Source organism: Mesoplodon densirostris, chromosome 1 (genome assembly GCF_025265405.1).
Source record: "Mesoplodon densirostris isolate mMesDen1 chromosome 1, mMesDen1 primary haplotype, whole genome shotgun sequence".
NCBI classification, from domain to species: Eukaryota; Metazoa; Chordata; class Mammalia; order Artiodactyla; family Ziphiidae; genus Mesoplodon; species Mesoplodon densirostris.
The window spans coordinates 73,713,971-73,739,090 of record NC_082661.1 but is presented as its reverse complement, the minus strand read 5'-3'; the positions used below and the strand labels follow the sequence as shown (position 1 = coordinate 73,739,090).

At 34.1% G+C, this 25,120-nt stretch overlaps 1 protein-coding gene across 4 annotated transcripts in view; it reads left to right on the top strand.

The window, feature by feature from the left end:
- The window catches only part of TBCK (TBC1 domain containing kinase), a 234,974-nt gene that overhangs the window by 47,897 nt on the left and 161,957 nt on the right, over positions 1 to 25,120 (top strand). For 3 of the 4 annotated variants that reach the window (XM_060104545.1, XM_060104552.1, XM_060104561.1), the window contains exons 5-14: positions 1,443 to 1,516; positions 6,537 to 6,678; positions 10,044 to 10,104; positions 11,445 to 11,506; positions 11,761 to 11,822; positions 12,758 to 12,906; positions 14,512 to 14,650; positions 15,958 to 16,057; positions 23,796 to 23,845; positions 24,025 to 24,154. In XM_060104545.1, coding sequence (XP_059960528.1) covers positions 1,443 to 1,516; positions 6,537 to 6,678; positions 10,044 to 10,104; positions 11,445 to 11,506; positions 11,761 to 11,822; positions 12,758 to 12,906; positions 14,512 to 14,650; positions 15,958 to 16,057; positions 23,796 to 23,845; positions 24,025 to 24,154 — 969 coding nt within the window. The remainder of the gene's footprint in view (positions 1 to 1,442; positions 1,517 to 6,536; positions 6,679 to 10,043; positions 10,105 to 11,444; positions 11,507 to 11,760; positions 11,823 to 12,757; positions 12,907 to 14,511; positions 14,651 to 15,957; positions 16,058 to 23,795; positions 23,846 to 24,024; positions 24,155 to 25,120) is intronic. The other variant, XM_060104569.1, reaches the window with a different exon arrangement.

Here is a 25,120-nt window from a genome sequence, read left to right as displayed (position 1 = left end):
GTTGGAAGCTACTGAAATAAGGCCCACTCAGTTAATTAGAGGGACTGTAGAATTAGAATATGTCTTAAGAGTATTCATAATGAAAAGATTATATGAATGTAATGTACTTGTGGTTGTTTAAAAAAAAAGTATCTCTAAATTATATGAATCCGTGTGTCTTTCACATGCATTATTCTTTTTTCCCCAGACCCATTTTCTAACTTCATGTTTTGTTTTTCCTTCCATTCATTTTCTAAAAGATACACATTGTGGCTTCCCAATCCACTCCTTCTCTGAATTTGCTTTCATCTTAAGAAAGATTCTCTGACTATTTACATAGAATATTTTTCTCATAGCACAACTGAACTGTGTTTTCTCCACTTTATTCTTCTTTCCTGCTTCCTCTTTTCACTTTATTCCTCATTTATTTTCATTGTTTACCAGCTGTTCATACCTAGCTTCTTTTTTTAATTGGAGTGCTGATTCTCTACTTGGAAATCTTATGGGGGATTTCTAAGAAGCTAGTCAACCTCTAAGAGAATTATGGGTAGCAAGGTGGTATTTTTTTCAGGAATAATCATAATTTCATTCTTTTTCATAAACATATAAAATAGTTTTGAGGAAACTTTTTCTGGGGAATTATTTTTTGTATTAGTAGGATTATTCTTTTTCTCTTTCTTCTAGACTTTCAGTATATATACCCTATGATATTAAAAATAAAGATAAAATGGTGCTCATTAATTTCATACTTATGGTAGTAGAGTATCTAACTGTCTGAATTGTTTTAAAATATAAATGTTTTGTAATTCTGGGAAATAGAGTTCTTGAGAAAAAGAAAACAACTTTTAAATTGACTTATGTTTTTTTAAAGTCAAACATCTAAAGGGGGAAAAACTTAAGGGACTTATAAAATTTGTTTTGCCTTTTAAGAATCTTGCTTTTGTGATAATTATGCTTATTCTCAAACAGTATAAAAAATTGTTGGGAATCAAGCAGATTCACTAATATCTTGATTTGTGAACTGACCTTTCCAAGTTAAAAACGTCCATGTCAAGTTTAAATTATAACATTATGAATGGACTTGCAACTCCCTGAAAAAATTTTCTTTTGTGAAGATTACCACAATGTATTCTAATTGAGGATTCAAGACAACTAAGAACATTTTTTCTATTTAGAGAAGCCCAGAAAATATAAGCAGCAAACATTTTTAAATGTTGTCATTTTGATATATATATATATATAAAATATGTGCGTGTGTATATATGTTTGTAATGAATATAAAGCAGACTTCAAACACTGACAAATAGTTTTTAATAAAATTATGGCAAATTAAAATATAATATTTTCTTAATGTATCTGACTATATGATAGTGTCCTTACTTATAAAATGTATAATCATAATTTTCCCTGTCAGTGATATTAAAACATTTTATAATGATTTTTTTCTCCCTTTATTATTGTAGGGACATGTTAAATTGGCTAAATTTGGACTTTATCACATGACAGCATATGGTGATGATGTTGATTTCCCAATTGGGTAAGAATTTTCTTTTTCTGAGTTCCGGCTTAAACTTTCTAATCTTTAATGAAGTGTGTGTATTGTTAATTTATTATTTTTGACATAAAACTACCTTTTTAAAATTAAAAATATCTTAGGGCTTCCCTGGTGGCGCAGTGGTTGAGAGTCCGCCTGCCGATGCGGGGGACGCGGGTTCGTGCCCCGGTCTGGGAAGATACCACATGCCGCGGAGCGGCTGGGCCCGTGAGCCATGGCTGCTGAGCCTGCGCGTACGGAGCCTGTGCTCTGCAACGGGAGGGGCCACAACACTGAAAGGCCCGCGTATAGCAAAAAAAAAAAAAAAAAAAAAAAAAATCTTAAATTTCCATATACTTCTAAGAGTAGACAATGAGTTTTTCCCAGCATACAGAAGGTCCCTGATGTTGATCTTTCATTGAATTGGTAGTGAGGCTAGCAGATTATTGACTTTCTTCATTTTATAATGCTTACTAAAATTAATTTTATTTCATTCAGAATTAGGTAAATTTAAGGCAAGAAGGCTGACAAGATTCTCACTTAATGATAATGTATATTCCTCAAAAGACAGAAAAATCACTGTCATATTATCTTCTAATATTTCTATGTTTAATTCCCTGTTCTTTAAAATGTAATTGTACGTTAAGCTTCAAGTCGAGTCACTGTAGCTCTCAGAGGGAATGGGGTGGATTCTCTAACTGAAAGTCTGTGTTTAAGTTTGGAGAGGTTCTGATATGGAATTCCAGATTTATGTTAACCTCCAAAAAAGGAATGAAAGTTAATTTCATCCTGGACTCAATTGAATGCTTTGATATAGATGTTTGTATTATATTTATTGTTTGGTTGCTTTTTAAACATGTTAATAATATAATTCTTTTATAAGTGTTTAATTTTGACATTATTTTAGATACATAGAAGTTACAAAATAGTACAAAAATGTCCTGTGTAGCCTTAACTCAGACTTCCCAAATGTTAACATTTCACTACATTTTTTTCTCTCTTTCTTTTATCTTACACATATATGTGTATTTGTGTATAATATAATTTTTTTCTGAATTATTTAAGAATTATTAGTGTATATAATGGTCTTTTACCCCTCAATACTTCAGTTTGTATTTCCTAAAGTAAGGAATTTTCTTACATAACCACAAAACAATTATCAAAACCAGCAAGTTAAAATGTTATAATACAGTTTTCTAGAGACCTTAAGCATGTTTCTTAATTGCTGTGAGATTCTGTTTAATAGTATCGATTTGTGTTTTGCTCTTTGAGCCCCCTAGAGTCAGTTCTGTCACTCCATTATTGGGAATTATGGTTTGGAGTCATGGAGTATGTTTCTGCAGGAAAACATTGCCTAAAAACTTAATTAGATGTTTTTAGAAAAAGATCTCATTTATAAATTACCTTTTATCTTTGTAAGTTAGCTTATAGTTTTGTCACTTAAAATTTTCATTAGCTTGGCCATAGCTAATAATCTTAAAATAAATTGTTTAGTCATTCCTTCCTTTACTTATTAAGAAAATATTTATCAAATACATTTTCTTATGGCTGCTGGATATACAAACATGGATAAGATAGGTTCCCATTCTTCAAGAAGCTCATTGTTTAATGGGAAATTTTCTGTTTTGATGGCCTACTTATTAATGTGCATAAATTCATAGTCTTATAGTTTTACATACCAAAACTTGTGGTTGTAGGCAACAAACAATTGTTTTCATAAGCACAAAAACAATATTTTATAAAAATAGCCTACGCTCTATTTGTTTTAAAAACAACCTTTTGAAATAATAAAATTAAGTTCATAATAAAGCTCTGGTATCTTCATCATATGTAATAATTGCCTTTTAAAATAGCTTTTAGGCAGCTGTAGTAAATGTGTTTCTTCATTTTGTCTAAATTTGTATGAGAGAGAACTCCAAAAACAATACAAACAAAAATTACTTTAATTTTTTGCCTTTTACTAAAGGTTCTTTAGGTTATAGTGATGAATAGAAGAAAGGAAGTGATTTTTCTTAAAGCACATCAAGGATTTTGAAGAGTTGTGTTTGAATTTAAAATGCTTGGATAGAATTGGTCTCATGTGCCATTTGGTTTGGCTTACTTTGAAGTCTTTGACCCAAAAGGTCTGACCAGAAAGTATCAAAGAGCAAAATGTGAAACATTAGCCAGGAAAAATAAAGTGATCAAACAGCTAAGTCATGAAAGAAAATATTTACACCAGAAGAAGCTTGCAGTTGATTCAAAAGACAAATATTAAAGAACAACAAAGTAAAATGTTAACATCTGTTTCAAAATATTGTAAAGAGTTAGAAATTGGACATTCGTTTTATTTGGCCAGTAGCTTAATACCTTGTTAAAGCATCAGACAGATGGTGAAAGCCACTTACATTTATCTCACCAGTCATACTCACGGCAGAGTTCCGGTAAGAGTGTTAAAATGCTATGCTAAAGAAGAGACACTTGTTGAAAGGAGATAATTTACATTAAAAAATCCTAAGTTTTATTATTTTTATTAATTAACAAGTCCTTGATAGAAAGGAAATTAGAATTTTGGGAGCAAAAGTCACCTCTATACTTCCAGAGATCACCAATCAGAAGTTTTAGATATAACAATTTACCCGTAGTATTGCTTGACTTTTCACTACCCATGAAGTTATTTTGGGGTTAGATGTGCTGGAAATCAGGATTAAAAATGAACAGTTTACCTTTTGGATGTATCATGCTAATGATGACAAAGCTAAGACATTGCATATGTGTCATATTTTTCATTTTTATAATACTTCTTTATGTATTCACTAATATTTATAACAGTTTTGTGAGGTAGGCATTATTATTCCTATTTTATAGATTAAGAAACCCAAATCATATATAGAATATGTGATAAGACTGAAGTTAGAATACAGGTATTATAATATTAAGTTCATTGCTTTTCTACTAGACTTCACTTGTCTCCAGAGATTTCACACATTCATTTAGAAGATCAATATGATCACCTTAGGGTAAAATGACATCATAGTACAAATTTATGTGTATGAAAATGTGCCTCTTTAGTTATCAAGGAAATACAAATTAAAACTACAACGGTGTGTAGGTCTCACCCACCAGATGGCCAAACATTAGAAAGTCTGTCACTGCTGTCTAACAAGTGTTGGAGAAGTAAGCAGTAGGATCTGTTGTACACTGCTCGTGGGAGTATAAATTGATACAATCCCTTTCAAAAAACATTTGGCATGATATTATAAAGTTGAAAGTGCACGTCTTATGGCCTAGAAATTCAATCCTAGGTTTATTATACCCTTGGGGAAACTTTTGCAGATGTACACATAGTATTTCTAGCAACATTGTTTATAATATAAAAAGACAAGAAATAACTTAAATGCCCATTGACATTAGAATGAATAAATTATGATATATTCATAAAATAGAAGTAAAAATTAATGACTTAAATCTACATGCAACTATATGGATGGCTCTTTTAAATAACGTTGATTAAAAAAGCAAATCAAAAAGGAATACCAGGCCTCCCTGGTGGCGCAGTGGTTGAGAGTCCGCCTGCCGATGCAGGGGATACGGGTTCGTGCCCCGGTCTGGGAGGATCCCATGTGCCGCGGAGCGGCTGGGCCCGTGAGCCATGGCCGCCGGGCCTGCGCATCCGGAGCCTGTGCTCCGCAACGGGAGAGGCCACAACAGTGAGAGGCCCGCATACCGCAAAAAAACAAACAAACAAACAAAAAAAAAAAAAAAAAAAAAAAAAGGAATACCATCAGCATGATTCCAATACTATAAAGTTCAGAAATATGCTTGACTAAACAATATACTTCTTAGGGTTGCAAACATATGGTAAAGCTATAAAAAAATGGAAGAGAATTATAAACACAAAAATTCCAGTTGTCTGTTCCTTTTGGGGGATACCAGGGAGGTATAATTAGGGAGAAGCAGAGAGGGACCTTTAGTGATAATTTCATATTCTTTACTTAAACTTCTTGATAGGTACATGGGTATTCTTTTAAACTTTATTCTTTATACCTTATTCATTTAATATTCTGTCTTTTGTATTTACTAAAGCAATTTTCAAAAAACTTGTGTTGGTGAAGGTAAGGGGAAGTAGGCACTCATATTGCTTATGAGAAAATAAATTGCCATAACCTGAAAGGGCAACTTGGCAACATGTATCAAAATTTAAAATGCATCTACCTTATGACTTTGTAGTGCCATGTCTAGGAATTTGTCTTTCATCTACACATACACATTCATGGGAAAGGGAATATTTGTAACATATCCATGTCAGCATTGTTTGTAATAGCAAAAGAGTAGAACTTCCAACATATCCTTCTTCAGAGTTGCATCAAGTAAATTAAATGCATCAATACAATGAAATTATTGGCAGTTTTCAAAAAGAATGAGGCAAATCTATACTTATTTTTTTAGAATGATCTCTAAAGTATATTTTGAGTGAAAAAGGGTACAGAATAGTGCATATAGTATGCTTCCCTATGGGGCAATGATGATGGGTGATAAAGTTTATTTATACATACATATGTGTGGGCGACTGGAGTACAGAGATGGGAGAGAGTCTTACCTTTCAATTTATATATTTTTACAGATTTTGACATTGCTACTGTTCAAAAGAATAAATACTATTTTCAAAGGTAATATATGCTTTAAATAAGAGTTAAGTATAAAGAGAAGATAGGCAGTAAGGAAGAAGGAGAAACGCCTGGAAACCTAGAAAGCTGCAAGAAGTCAATTTGTTAACACAGAGGAAAGCAAAGAAAGGAACTAATATTGCAGAGACACAATAGGTTTTAAATTATTTGAGACTCATGTATTTGCTCTTGATTCCTAGACATAAAAGCCTGTATTATGGTTAGTTTAGAATGCTTCCTAGAAAGAGTTGTTCATTTAATTGCATTGAGCTTTTACATAGGTCATACTGTACTGATAGTAAAGACGTACCACTACATACTTCTTTCCCCCTTTCTAGCTCATAGTAATTATTCATTTCTAAAATATACCATTTTAGGTATCCATCATACTTGGCACCTGAGGTAATTGCGCAAGGAATTTTCAAAACCAATGATCATGTGCCAAGTGAGAAACCATTGCCTTCTGGCCCCAAATCAGATGTCTGGTCTCTTGGAATCATTTTATTTGAGCTTTGTATGGTATGTATAAAGAAATAGTAAACTCATAAAAATAAATTGTGTGTTTCTTAGAAAAGTATTTTTGGATGCGAAGGCTATTTAGTAATATCAATAGCATGTTTTTGCTTTGCAAATTGACTAGATAACAGGGAAATAAATCTCACTTTGACTTTTTTAAAAATCCTGTTTGACAATTTATTAGTATATTATTTTGGTATATCTAGAAATATTGACGCTTTTATTAAGTATTAAAAATTTACACTGTACTAAGTGTAAAAAATTAAGCATATTTAGAAACATTTACACTAAAACTGCTTACATGCTTTGGTATGTTTATGCTCTCTCTCCCTTCTGTGGTATTCTTTCTTCCTTAAATCCCTTCTCCTCTCTTATTCTGTCTCCTATAAGACTGACTTTGTAACTGAGTTGGCTTTTTATGAGGCCTTCCCGAAATATCCTCTATATTTATTAGGGTAATAAAGACTATACAGCTATTAAAAACAAAGGAATTAAAACTGCAGTAGCTTAAAGAACACAGATGTTTTTCACCCTCATGTAACAGTCCACAGAAAGTTAGGGTGGGCTCTGTTCCACAGCATCATGCAAAAACTTAGGCTATCAGGAATGGCTCCACCATTCTCACCACCTGATTTCCAAAGATGCTCTCTTTATCCTCTTTTTTAGCCATAAGGAAAGGAGAGGAGTGAATTCATGGTAACTGTCTTTAAAAAGATGATGTAAAAGTTGCAGATATCACCTCTGTTTTTTTCACTAGTGGCACTTTACTCATGTGGCCACATGTAGGTTCAACAGAATACAAATGCCTAAATATTAAGAAAGAAGATCAGGATGGATTTGGAGAGACAACTAATATTTTGTCGATCCTCCCTCCAAATACCTGCCAGGGTTAGTTCCTGTCTTCTTTTCTCTCCTTTTCTATTTTAGCATTTCTCATGTTTGTCTACATGGACAATAAGGTCTTTAGAGGCACACATTTTTATTATTCATCTGTTGTCCTGTCTTCCAAGAGATTTTTTTTAACATCTTTATTGGAGTATAATTGCTTTACAATGGTGTGTTAGTTTCTGCTTTATAACAAAGTGAATTGGCTATACGTATACATATATCCCTATATCCCCTCCCTCTTGCGGCTGCCTCCCACCCTCCCTATCCCACCCCTCTAGGTGGTCACAAAGCACTGAGCTGATCTCCCTGTGCTATTTGGCTGCTTCCCACTAGCTATCTGTTTTACATTTGATAGTATATATAAGTCCACTCTCTTACTTCGTCCCAGCTTACCCTTCCCCCTCCCCGTGTCCTCAGGTCCATTCTCTACGTCTGCGTCTTTGTTCCTGTCCTGCCCCTAGGTTCTTCATAACCATTTTTTTTTCTTTTTAGAATCCATATGTATGTGTTAGCATACAGTATTTCTTTTTCTCTTTCTGACTTACTTCACTCTCTATGTCAGAATCTAGGTCCATCCACCTCACTACAAATAACTCAATTTCATTTCATTTTATGGCTGGGTAATATGCCATTGTATATATGTGCCACGTCTTCTTTATCCATTCATCTGTTGATGGACACTTAAGTTGCTACCATGTCCTGGTTACTGTAAATAGAGCTGCAATGAACATTGTGGTACATGACTTTTTGAATTATGGTTTTCTCAGAGTATATTCCCAGTAGTGCGCTTGCTGGGTCGTACGGTAGTTCTATTTTTAGTTTTTTAAGGAACCTCTATACTGTTCTCCATAGTGGCTGTATCAATTTACATTCCCACCAACAGTTCAAGAGGGTTCCCTTGTCTCCACACCCTCTCCAGCATTTATTGTTTGCAGATTTTTTGATGATGCCCATTCTGACTGGTATGAGGTGATACATCATTGTAATGTTGAATTGCATTTCTCTAATGATTAGTGATGTTGAGCATCCTTTCATGTGTTTGTTGGCAATCTGTATATCTTCTTTGGAGAAACGTCTATTTAGGTCTTCTGCCCATTTTTGGATTGGGTTGTTTGTGTTTTTGATATTGAGCTGCATGAGCTGCTTGTAAATTTTGGAGATTAATCCTTTCTCAGTTGCTTCATTTGCAAATATTCTCTCCCATTCTGAGGGTTGTCTTTTTGTCTTGTTTATGGTTTCCTTTGCTGTGCAAAAGCTTTTAAGTTTCATTAGGTCCCATTTGTTTATTTTTATTTTTATTTCCATTCCTCTAGGAGGTGGGTCAAAAAGGATCTTGCTTCGATTTATGTCAGAGAGTGTTCTGCCTGTGTTTTCCTCTACGAGTTTTATAGTATCTGGCCTTACATTTAGGTCTAGAAGATTAATATTGATAGTAGTGTAAGTGATTGAGAAGAGAGAGAGGAATGGCAACTTGTTTTCAGTGATCTCTCCACCTGTAGTTCTAATTTCATAAGTCTTCAAGAGATTTTTTTCCTCTCTATTAAAAAAACAGAAAATCAGAGCCTCTTTTTCTCTATATAAAGACCAAGCTATCTTCTTAAGCCTTTTCCTTCTAAGTCTATTTAAATGATCATATAAGTTTAATTTGTTAATAATAAGAGAAACATAATGATAGCCAACATTTATGAAGCATTTTCTTTATTCAGAAAATGCTAAGCACTTTTTTATACATCATATAACCTTCACTGCACCCTGTGTGGCATGTATAGTTAATATTCCAATTTATAAATGAGAAAAGTGAGGCTTAAGGTAGTTAAGTAATTTGCCCAAGTTATATAATTGGTGGTAGAAAGTCCAACTTGGCACTCGGTAGTCGCTCAGCACATGATCATTAAAGTTGTAAGTGTTTGATTCAAGACTCCATTCCAAGGAGCCCCTGAAGCCAGCTAATAAGGAAACAACTAAAATACAATGTATGTGTCTTATAAAGAAATATACCAGATGCTATGGGAACACAAAAATCGTTGTCTTAAGTCACTTTGGGAAGAGGAAGAAGTGTCATGGAATGTTTCTTAATGGAGATAACAGACTACCTGGATCATGCCATATAAGTAAGAATTAATTGGGTAGATGAAAGGGTAATATGGCATCTTGGTCTTTTAATCAAATAAGACTCCTGGAGTTCCCTCTAGACAATCAGGTATATGTAGGTCTCAAAAATGAAGAATGCTTGAGATCAAACTAAAATGTAATGATCCTTAGATATATGAAATGCTTAAGTGTTAAATATTATGCAAATTGTAAAAAATGTTACATCACCAATGATTTTTCTTTAGTGGAGCCAACTCAAAAGATCTAATAAAACCTCTGAAGAGAAATAGAGGTAACTGATAAAATCATTTTCAGTGCTGAAAAAGCAAGACCTCCCTGGGAAGAATGATGTAAATGTTAACAAGAATTTCTTTTCTCATTTTATTTAGGGAAGAAAACTATTTCAGAGTTTGGATATTTCTGAAAGACTAAAATTTTTGCTTACACTGGGTAAGTGTCTCACAATTGATTTTATCTTTCAACTATAAATATAATCTTTAGTGACAGTAATTATGCATATTGAGAACATGTTCTTCAAAATAGTGGATACACTGAAATATCCTCACTTTCTTTAATTTTCTAATGATCAGTGGTAAGCATTAACAGGACAGTTTAAGAAGTGCCTTTGAAGTATTATAGGACAGCTTTCCTCATTCACTAAGGAATTATAATGTACATGGATATAATCTTAGCATGATCTAGCCAAGTAAACTAACTTGTGAAATCAAAATATGAGATTATAAAATTGTACTTCACTGTCGCAGTTGCCTTCAGGCAATGTATTGTAACTTTTGAGCTTTCTCCTTGGTGAATCGTGTGTGAATAATGACTGAGGAAGAATGTTTATTTTTCCTTATAACAAGCTCATGTATTTTACATGTATATAACCCAAATATTTTTCATTCACATTTATAAAAATTTGTGTAATCCACTTTAGAGTGGAATAATTTAAGCACGTGTGGTAAAAAAGGAGAGAAAAACAGTGATAGAGCACTTTGAGTAAAAGAGTGACAGATTGGTGTCCAGGTTAATAGGGTCTACAAATAAGGATTTGTATAGAATAATATTAGTAAATATTAAATAATAATGAATTGTAAGTAAAATTGCATAAAATTTTATAATATTTACCACTTTAATATCAAAGATTGATAATATAGCTATTAAGGAGTCTTAGAGATCTATAAATGTTGTCTATAGATTAGAACTTATACTTTTTTTTAGATTTTATTTTATTTATTTTTTTATACAGCAGGTTCTTATTAGTCATCCATTTTATACCCATCAGTGTATACATGTCAATCCCAATCCCCCAATTCATCACACCACCAACCCCACCCTCCGCTGCTTTCCCCCCTTGCTGTCCATATGTTTGTAGAACTTATACTTTAAATCCCAGAGAAACGTGTGTACATTCTCCAAATTGTATTTAATAAAAATAAATTAGTCTTATAATCGTAAAAATGTACTGAAGCCTTTTTAAATAGTAATATGTATATATACATATATAGAGAGAGGGGGGAAGAGAGGAGAGAATCTTTACCTCCTTGAATTACTGATTTAACTCACTATTTAAGGTGCTTTCAGTATCTATGATACAATTAATACTTAGTGTTTGAAGTCTTTATTTTTATCAAAGCATGTAAGGAAAGTTGAAAAAGTCTCAAGCTTTTTAATATTCCAAGTTCTAAAGCTGCATTACACAATTAAAAAAAAATTTTATTAGAGTTCAATTCCCATTTAGTCTAAGTTAGAAAAGCAGCTTTAATTCATATAATTTTTCTGTTTTATAGACTGCATAGATGACACTATAATAGTTCTGGCTGAAGAGCATGGTTGTCTGGACATTATAAAGGTTTGTCGTTAATCTGTTATTGAAAATTTATTTATTCTGCATACTTGGGATTCAGTAGCAAACTATTTAAAGCTATGTTTATTTCTGTTTAGATATCTGCTTTTTCACAGAGTGACAAACTAATATGAATTTCTTTAAAGTCCAAATAAAGACTTTCAAAAAAAGTCAAAACATTGTAAAGCAGCAAACATTTAAGTAATATAAATTTTTAAATGGATTTTTTAAAATAATTCTTTTCTCTCTCTGTTTACCAGGAGCTTCCTGAAAATGTGATAGATCTTTTGAAGAAGTGCCTCACCTTCCACCCTTCTAAAAGGTTGATCAAGAGTTTGGGATTATTACTGAGATCTTAACATATAAGTAGTTAATTTTTTAATACTAATGGGTTAAATAAGAATATTAACATATATAGTAATACATGATTGCTATTGGTATCATAATTGTTAATTATGGCTTTAATGTATGGTAATAAAAGAAGAAAAAATAATTAACCATGCTTAGAAAACTGGCATATACCAAAAGCAGTTACTAGTTCATTTCCTAGCCTCCAATTAGAAAATCAGCTAAACTGTGGAATGTAGATATGCCTAGATACAAATGGTATGAGAAAAATGAGAACAAAAGTTTATTGGCAAATGTATTATAGAAAAGAACTTAGATAAATGGTGAGGTAAGTTAATAATTGTTGATAATATAAAAGGATTTCTTAGAAGTTTTATTATTTATTTTCATTTGATGATGTCATTGTTAGCCATCCAGTTGTCCCTAAACTCAGTAAGTATATAATATTTGAAAATAATGTATTCTAATTTGTCTTTAGGAAAACATTTCCTAAAGAGAGGAATGGTATTAAAAGCATAGTTTTGGGTAAATATACCACATAAACTAAGAAAGTAGGAAGAAAATCAGAAGATATTATCAGTTTACAATTTTATTATTTAATTAAGGTGTTCAGTAAAGCAGGTATATGATGGTCAAGCTAAAAGTAAAAAATGCAGATGCTCATATGTAATAATTTTTGATAGATCGTAAAGTACAAAAAGCACAACAAAGGTAAAAAAGTCAGCATTTATTTCCAGTCACTTGATTCTCTTTTTAAAGGTATATATCTAGACTCTAATAAGGAGAACTTTATTATTTTCTATGCTAATGAGGTAATTTTGACTTTTAACTATCCCTTGAAGTGTGCCATTATTCTAGGAAAATTTTAATGACTTTCATTCATGTTCCCTATTTTAAATATTTCTTAAGGCCAACCCCAGATGAATTAATGCAGGACAATGTGTTCAGTGAAGTGTCACCTTTATACACTCCCTTTACAAAACCTACCAGCCTGTTTTCTTCTTCTCTGAGATGTGCCGATTTAACTCTGCCTGAGGATATCAGTCAGCTGTGTAAAGGTAATGATAAATACAACAAAGGATGGAAGTAATTCTGGAAGTGATTAAAATATAACCTAACATTTTAGTCCTTTAAATTTAATTTCTTTGGAGCAAGAAATTTAAGAATCAAGGAAAGGAAGTAGCACCAAACAAAAATTTTTTTATTATGTAAACCAAGGTCTTATTTTCATCTCAAATCTTAATGCTAAAGTCAGATCTTCTAATTTCTAATGGAATTTCTACTACAACAATATTTGTATATCATATTTTGTAAAATTTATTTTAAATGATCTCAAAAAATCATATTATTGATAGGAAGTCCATATCATTATATTGCATATTTGTAACAGAATATCACCTTTTCTCTTTTAATTCCTCTCTGAAGATTACAACTCTCAGAATGTGTGTTTTAGGGACACCAGTATGTTACCTTTATACTGAAAAATTATCAGGACATAAGTTGTGGCAGGAAATACTGAACATTGGTTCAATCAAATATTTATTGAGTTTCTACTATGTTCCATACACTGTATCTGCAAGTATCATTTTTGCCAAATGGGGAGGCAGACAGACATTCAGTCGCACAATTACTGTTATAAATGAAGGTTAGTATGCACGTAGTACAGTGGAAGCAAAACCTCCCTGAGATATAAAGAAGGACTTCTCAAAAGAGGCAGAAATTGCCTCAAGACATAAAGATGGGACAGTGTGTGTTGGTTGCCTACCCAAGTGCTTTTTTCTGCCCTTCTTTCTTTCCTGCAGAGCTTGATATATCTCATATGTATATCCCATATGTCTCTGATACAGAGGGTAAAAATCACACTTTTTTCTCAAAGAAACTGAATACACAACCAATATGTATATCTGCATTTAATTCTCTGCATTTTGTAGTATGACTATTCTTTTTTTTTTAAATAAGCAAGAGAATTTGCTTATGAAGCTAGACTTGGATTACCACCAAATGAGCAGATTTCCTCCCCTCCCCTCCATAATCTTAAAATTTTATATATAGAGGCCTTAGTTGGGTTCAGTTGTGTATTCAATGCAGACAGTCTCAACACCACATGTCTATCTCAAGGCTGTATTCTTGGAGCAGCTACTGGGAGTGGGGAAGGCAAGCTGAACGCACATTCCAAGGACAGGGGAAGGGGTGGGAGCCTCCATTTGCCAGGGTCCAGCTTGACATCAACTGGCTTTCATGTCTTTTTGATGACCTCCTTCAATAGCAGGAATACATAACGATGGGGTTCCAGGAAGGCCTCCCCAAGCAGTGCTACTCTGGCACACAGATTATTTTGAGCTAAAAATAAGCAAGGCCCAAAAGACTCATAAAGAACTTTTGGACTTTCCCCTAACTGTTTAAAAGAATTGAAGATAGAAGACCTGTTCCAGGAAAGAGTTATCACCCACAGATAATTACAGAAAATATGAACTCAGTGTGGTAAACAAGGAGCAACCTAGCAAGGCCCCTTTGATCAAAGTCCTCTCTGTGTAGTATGACTATTCTAAAGGGAATCTTATTATGTTCTTCAGGTTTTACTTTTTTATAATGTCAGCTATTATTGCCTGTTGCCTTTTAATAAAAACAGAAAGTGTGATAGCTTTTTAATTTTCCATTAATAGATATAAGTAGTGATTACCTGGCAGAAAGATCTATTGAAGAAGTGTATTACCTTTGGTGTTTAGCTGGAGGTGACTTGGAAAAAGAGCTTGTGAACAAGGAAATCATTCGATCCAAACCACCTATCTGCACACTCCCCAAGTAAGGAAAGAAAACTTCTCTTGGAAATGAGAAAAATCTAGTAATAACTTCTTTTTAATTTGATATATTTTTCTTTTGGTAGACATTCCAACTAAGTGATTATGAAAGCAATTGGGAGTCAATACCTTGTTTTCTTGGCAGGAGTTCCTAATTGCAGAGTTCCCATCAGTGTTTTTATTATTTTAATAAATATGGTTTTTTAATAAATAATTTGTTTTATGATCTATTTGAAGTAAAGTTAATATTATGGAACATCTCACAATAGTTGGTGATCAATAAAAGAAAAAATATAGAAATCAGAAAGAACAGTAATGTTTAAGAGAGTTAATGAACTAGGCTAGTGTGCCCATTATGAGGAACTTTTTTTTTTTATTTCTAATGATATTTTAAAATGTACTCAGTGACCTTATTGCTTGTGCTAAAGATCATCATGGTGCTAAATCACTGTTGAGAAAAATCTGCAGAACTACATAAGGTCTTGGACACCATCCTGTAAATTATCTAGAAGTTAAATAACAATACAACCCTAAGGGCCAAAATTGTCACTGTTCCATTGCTCTTCATATTTATTCATAAAGAAGAGAACCTGAATCTCTTGCCTTAAAGTTTTAATTTTAGATTTTAGAACTAGATTTGATCTTTGTAGGTAACTGTAGAATTCATCTGCTGATCATTTTCTTCTTCACATGTAAATTTTAGGTTAACTATTTGAATATACCACTAGCTCTCTACTTTTTTCCCCTCTTAAGCTGATTTTTAAATATTACTTTAATTATACTGTTCACACAATGAATTAAGTAGAAAATTAGGAAATAAGATGATGGAAATTATAAGAATAAATGGTTTGAAGGATATAAAAATTCTCAAAAGTAATTCTCTAAAATTCTAAATGCATTTATTATTCAGTATTCTTTCTCCTGAGGAGTTATCATCATTAGCATCTTTCTTTCTTGTTCCCTTTATCATTTTTTACTCATATAAACTTCCTCAGGAACACATTTACATACTGTCAGGAGAGTAATTTAATCATTGCACCTGCATGAGCAAAGAGTATAAATCATACTCTTGTATTCCTAAAATGCTTTATATTTATATACTGTATTTATACCAACTCAACATATATTTAAAAATGAAAATTTTTTGGAGAAATTTCAACTGACAGTTACTTTTTTATTAACCCATTCAGTCTAAAATTTCTTTTTTTCTTTTGTTGAAGAGATTGATGATTTAGAATAAATTTTCTACAAGAAACAATAAATCAGATTTCTGTGCTCATTAAAATAATTGTTTTTTTAATCTCCTTTCAGTTTTCTCTTTGAAGATGGTGAAAGCTTTGGACAAGGTCGAGATAGAAGCTCACTATTAGATGACACCACTGTGACATTGTCATTATGCCAGCTAAGAAATGTAAGAATGGTATTTTGGCAAATTTGCTTCAGAACTTTCTCCCTTCCTTCCTTCCTTTTTTTTTTTTAAATAAAACCTTACAGATACACATGAATCCTTAAATTTCTGCCTGGTACTATAAAATATGTGAGAGTTTCTTTAAGTTATGTGCCCAGGAGTGGCATTGTTGGAAAATAGGATCTGTACATCATCAGCTTAGTATATGTTGTTATATTGTCTCTTCATAGAAGTGGCCTTATCTCTTTATCTTTTTACTATCATTGGATAAGTGTTCTCATTTGTTCACATATGTGATAGCACATGGTCTTATCAAATTAAAAAAAATTATTGTTCTGAAAGGTGTAGAATGGTATTTTGCTATAATACTAATTTTCAACTTCCTGATTATAGTACAGTTATGAGCCTTTTCATATTTTTTGCCATTTGCTTACCTCTCTGTACATTACTAGTTCATATCTCTTGCCAGTTTTTTTGCGTGATTTCTTACTGATTTGAGGACTTTTAAAAATGTATTCATTTACACAACCTTTGTTGGCTATACAGGCATACCTCAATTATCACACTTAGCTTTATTGCACTTCAGAGATATTGCATTTTTTACAAATTGAAGGTTTGTGGCAACCATGCATCAAACAAGTCTGTTGGCACCATTTTCCCAACAGCATTTGCTCACTTTGTGTCTCTGTGTCACATTTTGGTAATAATTGCAGTATTTCAAACTTTTTCATTATTATTATATTTGTTATGGTAATCTGTGATTAGTGATTTTTATGTTACTGCTGTAATCGTTTGGGGGCACCACAAGCTATGCCCATATAAGATGGTGAACTTAATCTGTAAATGTATGTTCTGACCATTCCACCAACTGACTGTTCCATCTCTCTCCCTCTTCCTCAGCCTCCCTATTCCCTGAGACACAACAGTGTTGAAACTAGGCCAGTTAATAACCCTACAGTGGCCTCTAAGTGTTAAAGTGAAAGAGTTTCTCATCTCTCACTTTAAATCAAAAGGTAGAGATGATTAAGCTTATTATTGATGAAGATGTGTCAAAACGTGAGATAGTCCAAAAGCTAGGCCTCTCGCGCCAAACAGCCAAGCTGTGAATGCAAAGAAAAAATACTTGAAGGAAATTAAAAGTGCTACTCCAGTGAACAGTGGTCTTGATAGAAGATGAAACCAGCCACAATATTCACTTAAGCCTCATCCAGAGCAAGGTCCTAACTCTCTTCAATTCTGTGAAGACTGAGAGAGGTGAGGAAGCTGCAGAAGAAAAATTTGAAGCTAACAGCTCTTGATTCATGAGTTATAAGAAAAGAAGCCATCTGTAGAACATAACAGTGCAAGATGAAGTCAGCAAGTACTGATGTAGAAGCTGCAGGAAGTTATCCAGAAGATGTAACTAACATAATTTATGAATGTGGTACACCAAACAACAGATTTTCCATGTAGATGAAACAGCCTTCTACTGGAAGAAGATGCCATCTAGACTTTCATAGCTAGCGAGGAGAAGTCAATGCGTGGCTTCAAAGTACAGACTGAGTCTCTTGTTTGGGGCTAATGCTGCAGCTGGTGACTTTAAGTTGAAGCCAATGCTCATTTACCATTTTGAAAATTTTAAGACCTTTAAGAATGATGCTCAGTCTATTCTGCCTATGCTCTATCAATGGAACAATAAAGCCTGTATGACAGTGCATCTGTTTACAGCATGGTTTATTGAATATTTTAAGCCCACTATTAAGACCCACTGCTCAGAAAAATGATTCCTTTCAAAATGTTACTGCTCACTGACAATGCACCAGGTTACCCAAGAGCTCTGATGGAGATGTACAACAAGACTAATGTTGTTTTCATGCCTGCTAACATCCATTCTGCTGCCCTCAGATCAAGTCATTTTGACTTTCAAGTTTTATCCTTTAAGAAATAAGTAAGGGGCCTCCCTGGTGGCGCAGTGGTTGAGAGTCCGCCTGCCGATGCAGGGGATACGGGTTCGTGCCCCGGTCTGGGAGGATCCCATATGCCGCGGAGCGGCTGGGCCTGTGAGCCATGGCCGCTGGGCCTGCGCGTCCGGAGCCTGTGCTCCGCAACGGGAGAGGCCACAACAGTGAGAGGCCCGCATACAGCAAAAAGAAAAAAAAAAAAAAAAAAAAAGAAATAAGTAAGGCTATAGCTGCCATAGATAGCAATTTATCTGATGGATCTGAGCAAAGTCAATTGAAAACCTTCTGGAAAGGATTCACCATTCTAGATGTCATTAAGAACATTCATGATTCATGGGAAGAAGTCAAAATATCAACATTAACAGGAATTTAGAAGAAGTTGATTGCCCAACCCTCATGGAAGATTTTGAGAGGTTCAAAAATTCAGGACAGGAAGGAACTGCAGATGTGTTGGAAATTGCAAGAGAACCAAAATTAGAAGTGGAGCCTGAAGATGTGATGGAACTGCTGCAATCTCATGGTCAAACTTTAAATGACTGGTAAGGATTTGCTTGCTATGGATGAGCAATGAGAGTGGTTTCTTCAGATGGAATCTACTCCTGGTGACGATGCTGTGAAGATTGTTGAAATGACAACAGAGGATTTAGAATATTACTTAAACTTAGTTGATAAAGCAAGCAGCAGGTTTTGAGAGGATTAACTCCAATTTTGAAAGAAATTCTGCTGTGGGTAAAATGCTATCAAACAATGTTGCCTGCTACAGAGAAATCATTCATCAGAGGATGTGTCAATTGATGGGGCTGTCTTCATTGTTGTCCTATTTTAAGGAGTTGCCAGGGCCACCCAACCTTCTGCAACTATGAGCCTGGTCAGTCAGCAAGCCCTCAGCATCGGGGCAAGACTCCCCCCCAGCAAAAAGGTTATGACTTGCTGAAAGCTCAGGTGCCGGTTAGCAGTTTTTTTTAACAATAAAGTATTTTTAATTAAGGTATGTGTATGGTCTTTTTTTTTCTACATAATGCTATTGCACACTTAATAGACTACAGTATAGTATAAACATAGCTTTCATATATACTAGAAAACCAAATAATTTGTGTGACTCGCTTTATTGTGATATTTGCTTTATTATGGTCGTCTGGAACCAAGCCCACAGTATCTTTGAGGTATGCCTGTATGTGGTGCATTTATGTTCTCATCTGTGGCTTTTCCTTTAATTTTTTTTTTTTTTTTTTTTTTTGCGGTACGCGGGCCTCTCACTGTTGTGGCCTCTCCCGTTGCAGAGCACAGGCTCCGGACGCGCACACTCAGCAGCCATGGCTCATGGGCCCAGCCGCTCGGCGGCATGTGGGATCTTCCCGCACCGGGGCACGAACCCGTGTCCCCTGCATCGGCAGGCGGACTCTCAGCCACTGCGCCACTAGGGAAGCCTGCTTTAACTGTTTGATGGTGTCTTTTAATGAATAGAGTTCTTAATTTTATCAGTGCTTTTCTTTATAGTCAAATATGTTTTCATATATTTTGCTTATTGTAGCATTTAAATTTAATGTTAACGTTTACCAAGGTTACAAATATATTTTTATGAAGTTCTTCTGTATATTCTTCTAAAAGATTTAGACCTTTTTTTCCATATTTTGTCCATTAATTCACCTGTAATTTTTTTTTTTAGTAAGATGTGAAGTAGGTATCCAAAATCACACTTCATTCATTAAGAAATAATCCCTTGTCTCAGCACTACATATTGAATAATTCACTCTTTGGTTTTTTGATCTGTAATGTCAACTCTCATGTATGTGTGGATATGTTTCTGAGCTTTCTATTCTGATCTTTGACCTATTGGTATAACCTTAGCCAATAACACACTATTAATACGTAGTTTTATATGAGGTCTTGATGCCTAGCAGGGGAGATCCCCAGTTTGTTCTCTAACGTGAACTCTCTAACATGGAGCTCTTCTATTTGATTTTTATAATCATCTTGTCATTTCATTTTAAAAGTGTAGGATTTTGATTAGAATTGCATTGAATTTGTAGAGAATTGATATCTTCAACATATGGAGTCCTATTTCTTGAACATGGTGTAGATATACCATTTATTTAGGTCCTATTTTATATCAGAATTTCCTTTTTAGTGTCTATATATGTTATCAGATTTATTCCTAAGATATTAAATTGTTGGTCTTATAAATAGGATGTGTGTATGTGTATATATGATGTTTCTTACTCTGAAGTTGTTTTGTTTGAAATTAATATAGCTGTTCCAGTTCTCTTTTAATTAGTGTTTCCATGGTATATCTTTATCCCTTTACTTTTAATGTATCTATGTCTTTATACTTAAAGTGGGTTTCTTTTAGACAGCATAGAGTTGGATCTTTCTTTACTTTTTTTTTTAAGTAAATTTATTTATTTATTTATTTTTGGCTACATTGGGTCTTCATCGCTGTGCACAAGCTTTCTCTAGTTGCAGCTAGCAGGGGCTACTCTTTGTTGCGGTGCGTGGGCTTCTTGTTGCGGCAGCTTCTCTTGTTGCGGAGGCTTCTCTTGTTGTGGAGCATGGGCTCTAGGCACACGGGCTTTAGTAGCTGTGGTGCATGGGCTCAGTAGTTGTGGCTTGTGGGCTCTAGAGTGCAGGCTCTGCAGTTGTGGCACACGGGCTTAGTTGCTCCGTGGCATGTGGGATTCTTAACCCCTGCACCACCATCTTGTTTACTTTGAGGGGTAATTTTGCTGGATACAGAATTCTAGTTTGGTTGTTTTTATCTTTCAATACTTTAGACATTTCACCCCACTCTCTTTTTTGCTTACGTGCTTTCTGGAGACCCGTCTGATGTCATTTTTATCCTTTTTAATCATAGTTATTTATATAAAATTCCTGGTCTGATAATTCCAAAATATTTACCATATGTGAATCTGGTTCTGAATGTCTTTCTTTTACATTTTAGCAGGCCTTACAATTTTTTTTGAAAACCCAACATGATATATTAGTAAGAAGAACAATTGTAAATAGAACTTTAGTGCAAGATTTCCTGTTTATCTAGTTGTTGTGTAGCTTTTTTGTCAGAGGGTAAAATTTTCTCAAGTGTCCTTGTTCTTATCTTCCTTACTGCCTTTGGGTTTCCCTGGTGACTCTTTTATATAGGGTCTGAGGCTTGCAGTTCTTTCAGCTGGAATCCCCTGTATTATACAGGAACTCTATATATGGAGATAAGATAAGGGAGGGAGATAAGGTTGGAGGGATAATCCTATCATTAGGTCTCAGTATTTTAGTGAGCCTTTGTCTCTGGGCCTGAGCTTCTCAGCTTCCCTCCCCATTTCTTTAGGTGAGACAGGAAGACTAGAGAGAGCTGGAATCGGGTATTTCTTATCCCCACATCAAAGACTAGAGGGACCTAGAATCTTGTATTTCCCTTACCCCAGGTCATTTAGACTGGTAAAATCGTTTCCCTTGAGGGCAGGCCTTTACTTATGACAACAGGGTACTCTGGGAGCAGTTTAAAGTGGTTACTTTGCCTCTCCTCCTGCCAGAGACAAGAGGGGATTTTTCTTAGACTTTCACCCTGAGAACCTGTTGGGACTTATGGAGGTAAAACTCAAGGAAGTGTGGAGTTTCCCCTCAGGCTGGGCCTCCAGAAGTTTTTATCTCTCAGGTTAGTCCTTGCTAAATCTGCAACGATTAGTCAGTTACCCTTCAAATATTCTTACCAGGTTCCAGCAGTAGCTCCTGCTCCACCTTAGCTGTGATTGTCTATATTTGCCTGTCTCTCCAGTTTTCCAGGGAGCATTTTTGCCCTGATCCTGATGGCTCTAAAAAGAGTTGTTGATTTTCAGTTTCTTCCGTTTTTTTTCTTGCTGTTAGGGCAGGAGGGATAACTTCCAAGCTTTTGAGTGTTGGACTGGAAGCTAAAACTCCTAGCCTTTTTATTGTTAGTCGTCTATAGCCAAAGATAAAATAGATAATTTCCCTTGTTGTCTGTCTCTAGGCTAGCAGTTCAGCGCCCTCTCCCCTCCCCACCACCAGTTCTGTCTTTACTGGGGTGTAGCAGAGTCTCCTCCAATTTGGCTGCCCCTTTAATCAGGTGCCTGAGCCTATGTCCCATTGTGCTTTAAAGCCCTAGGCCACAGTTATCAGTAAGTATACTTTAGTGCTAGCTTACCTCCTTTCTCTCTAAACCCAGCTTTGTGTCTTACGTCATTGCATTTTTGTTACTCTTAGGCTTTTCCTGTCATTTAATATTTTACACATTATACAATAGGGGGATGTTAGAATCTCTTATCTGCTATAATGCCAGGAACAGAAAATTAAAATATATGATGATTACACCTGATACCCTAAACTTATCGTCTCTTTGAAGAGAAAGAATGTGTACAGTGGACAAAATAAGTAACAATACATGGTGGTAAACAATAAAGTATATCCAAAACATATGGTTTGAACTGATTGTATTTAACTCTTAATTTGTTTCTTTAATTTAAATATAATCCAAATTATATGGATACAAGTTGAATGTAGGCTTCCATTTTATTTACTTCCTCAGTTCCCTTACATTTCCAGTTCTGAAATTTAAAATACTTTTTTTCTATAATTATTCAGAAAAAATATTAATGTTGATTTTTAAAATGTGGAAAACTAATTTTTACCTTATACTTTTCTGTATAAGTATTTTTGCCTTTTTTAAACCCTTAATATGCTAAATTTTTAACTAGAAAAAAAGCAGACAACTTACTAATAATATTTATGACTTTCAGGGCAGTAAAACCTAAGCTTTAAAAAAATATGTACGTTAATAATGCAGTAAAAATTGGGTAAAATCTTATTTTTCAACTTAGAATTTTAATACGTGAAAGAAATACCTCAAGGTTTAAGGGCAAAATGGGATAAATACATGTCAAATTTTAGAGAAAAGTTAGGCATAAATCCAATGTTTGCCAGATTCTCAGTGTTGGGTTTTCTTTGGCTTTTAAAAATTCCGGGAATAACTCACGTGGATGAGTGCACAGTGACTTTAATCAGCAGAAGGTTGATGCTGGCTACACACCGACTTCAATCTTCTGTGTCGGTCCCCAGAGGAGCAGACACGCTGCCTTCTAGTTGGAAGTTGAACTGAACAACAGGGCAGCAGGCAGGGTGGCATTAACTTTAATCACCCTACTTAGCGTTTGTCTAAGATTTTACTTTACTACTACCTACCTTCTTATGTTTTTGGAGAATATCTGTAATTCTGGCAATGTCATTATTTGGAGTAACATTTATTATAATTCCTTTATGAAAAAAATAAAAGAATTGAATTTTGTCAGTTGATTTATCAGCTGTTTGAATCATCTATATTCAAAGTATGATGTGAGAAATTCTTTTGAATCCTGTTTATTAGCACCTTACTTTTGTCTTAGTTTGTATTAATGTCAAAACAAAAATAAATCTGACTTTGAGGGATATGTATGCAAAAGTACATTTTAAAATAATATTCATATAATTTTTAAATATCCATTTATTAAATTTCATACTAATTTTAGTATTTCTGAATTGTGTTTGGAAAACAATTATTATAGGTGTGTAACCTTTACAAGAGATACCTGGAGGTTAAAAAATCAAAAACCAAAAAAACGGTTCTTCACAGCCAGATTTAATCACTGGAGGCATGGTATATTTGCATATTTATGTTAGGAATGAATTTTAGATTCTGTCTTATACTTTTCTTGGTACCTTTATAAATTCATAATTTTAATGTTATTTTTCCTTTTAAATATGGATCAGCCTTTCTGTCTCAGATCCTAAATATCACAAATACTTTCTCTCTAAATTCACAGAGATTAAAAGATGTTGATGGAGAAGCATTTTACCCACTACTTGAAGATGAGTGAGTATATTGTCTCCTTTTACACTTATTTTTCCTTTCTGTTTATATTATACTAGTAAGAAGCTTGTACATTTTCTTTGAAAAGTATTTTCTAAAAATAACACAAAAATATAGTGGTTTTAATTTTTAAAATTTTTATACCTTTTGTCAATTTTTCTGCTTTTGTTTCTCTTTTACAGTCAGTCTAATTTACCTCATTCAAACAGCAATAATGAGCTGTCTGCAGCTGCCACTCTCCCTTTAATCATCCGAGAGAGGGATACAGAGTACCAACTAAACAGAATCATTCTCTTTGACAGGCTGCTAAAGGTAGAGATTCTAAAGTGCAAAGTGTTATAAAGAGCGCACATACAATCCTTATTTTTTATTTCATTGGTAATTCTTAGGGAATCTTGATGTCATGAGAACACTAATTCTTATGACCTATCTTTTCTGGTTAACTTTAATTATAAAAATGATACCTGTTCATAGTACATAAAATTAAAAAGTAAACAAGATGCAGAAATCTATGCAAAATCATATTAGACAAAATATTAATATCCATACTATTTAAAGAACACCTAAGGGGAGTTCCCTGGTGGTCCAGTGGGTAAGAATCCACCTTCCAATGCAGGGGACATGGGTTCAATTCCTGGTCAAGGAGCTAAGATCCCACATGCTGCAGGGCAACTAAGCCTGCGCACTCTAGAGCCCGCGCACCACAACTAGAGAGCCCACATGCCACAGCTACTGAGTCTGTGCACTGTGGAGCCCGTGCCCTGCAACTGCTGAGCCCACGTGCTCTAGAGCCCGTGCACCACAACTAGAGAGAAGTTCATGTGCCACAACGAAAGATCCCTGCATGCCACAACGAAGATTCAGCGTGCCGCAACTAAGACCCAATGCAGCCAAATAAGTAAAACAACACCTAAAAACCAAAAGAAAAAGCACTATTATCGAAACAGAGAAATGGATAAAGAACTCAACAGGAATACAACTAGTCAGTAAATCAATTCAAAATGTGTATCCTTACTAGGAATGAAAAAATTAAAATAACTTTTTCTTGCATACTGAATTAGCAAAGTGAATAAAGGTATATTGAGATTGGAACTCTCATTCTTTTAGAGTAAGTGTAAGGTGTTAGAAACATTCTGTAAAACAATTGAAAATATGTATGAAGAGCGTTAACAACATCCATACCCTTTGTCCTAGTAATTCTCTTCTAGAAATCTCTCCTAACATACAAATTTACAAAATGACAAATTTATGTGCAAAGATATAGAAGAAACCATAATA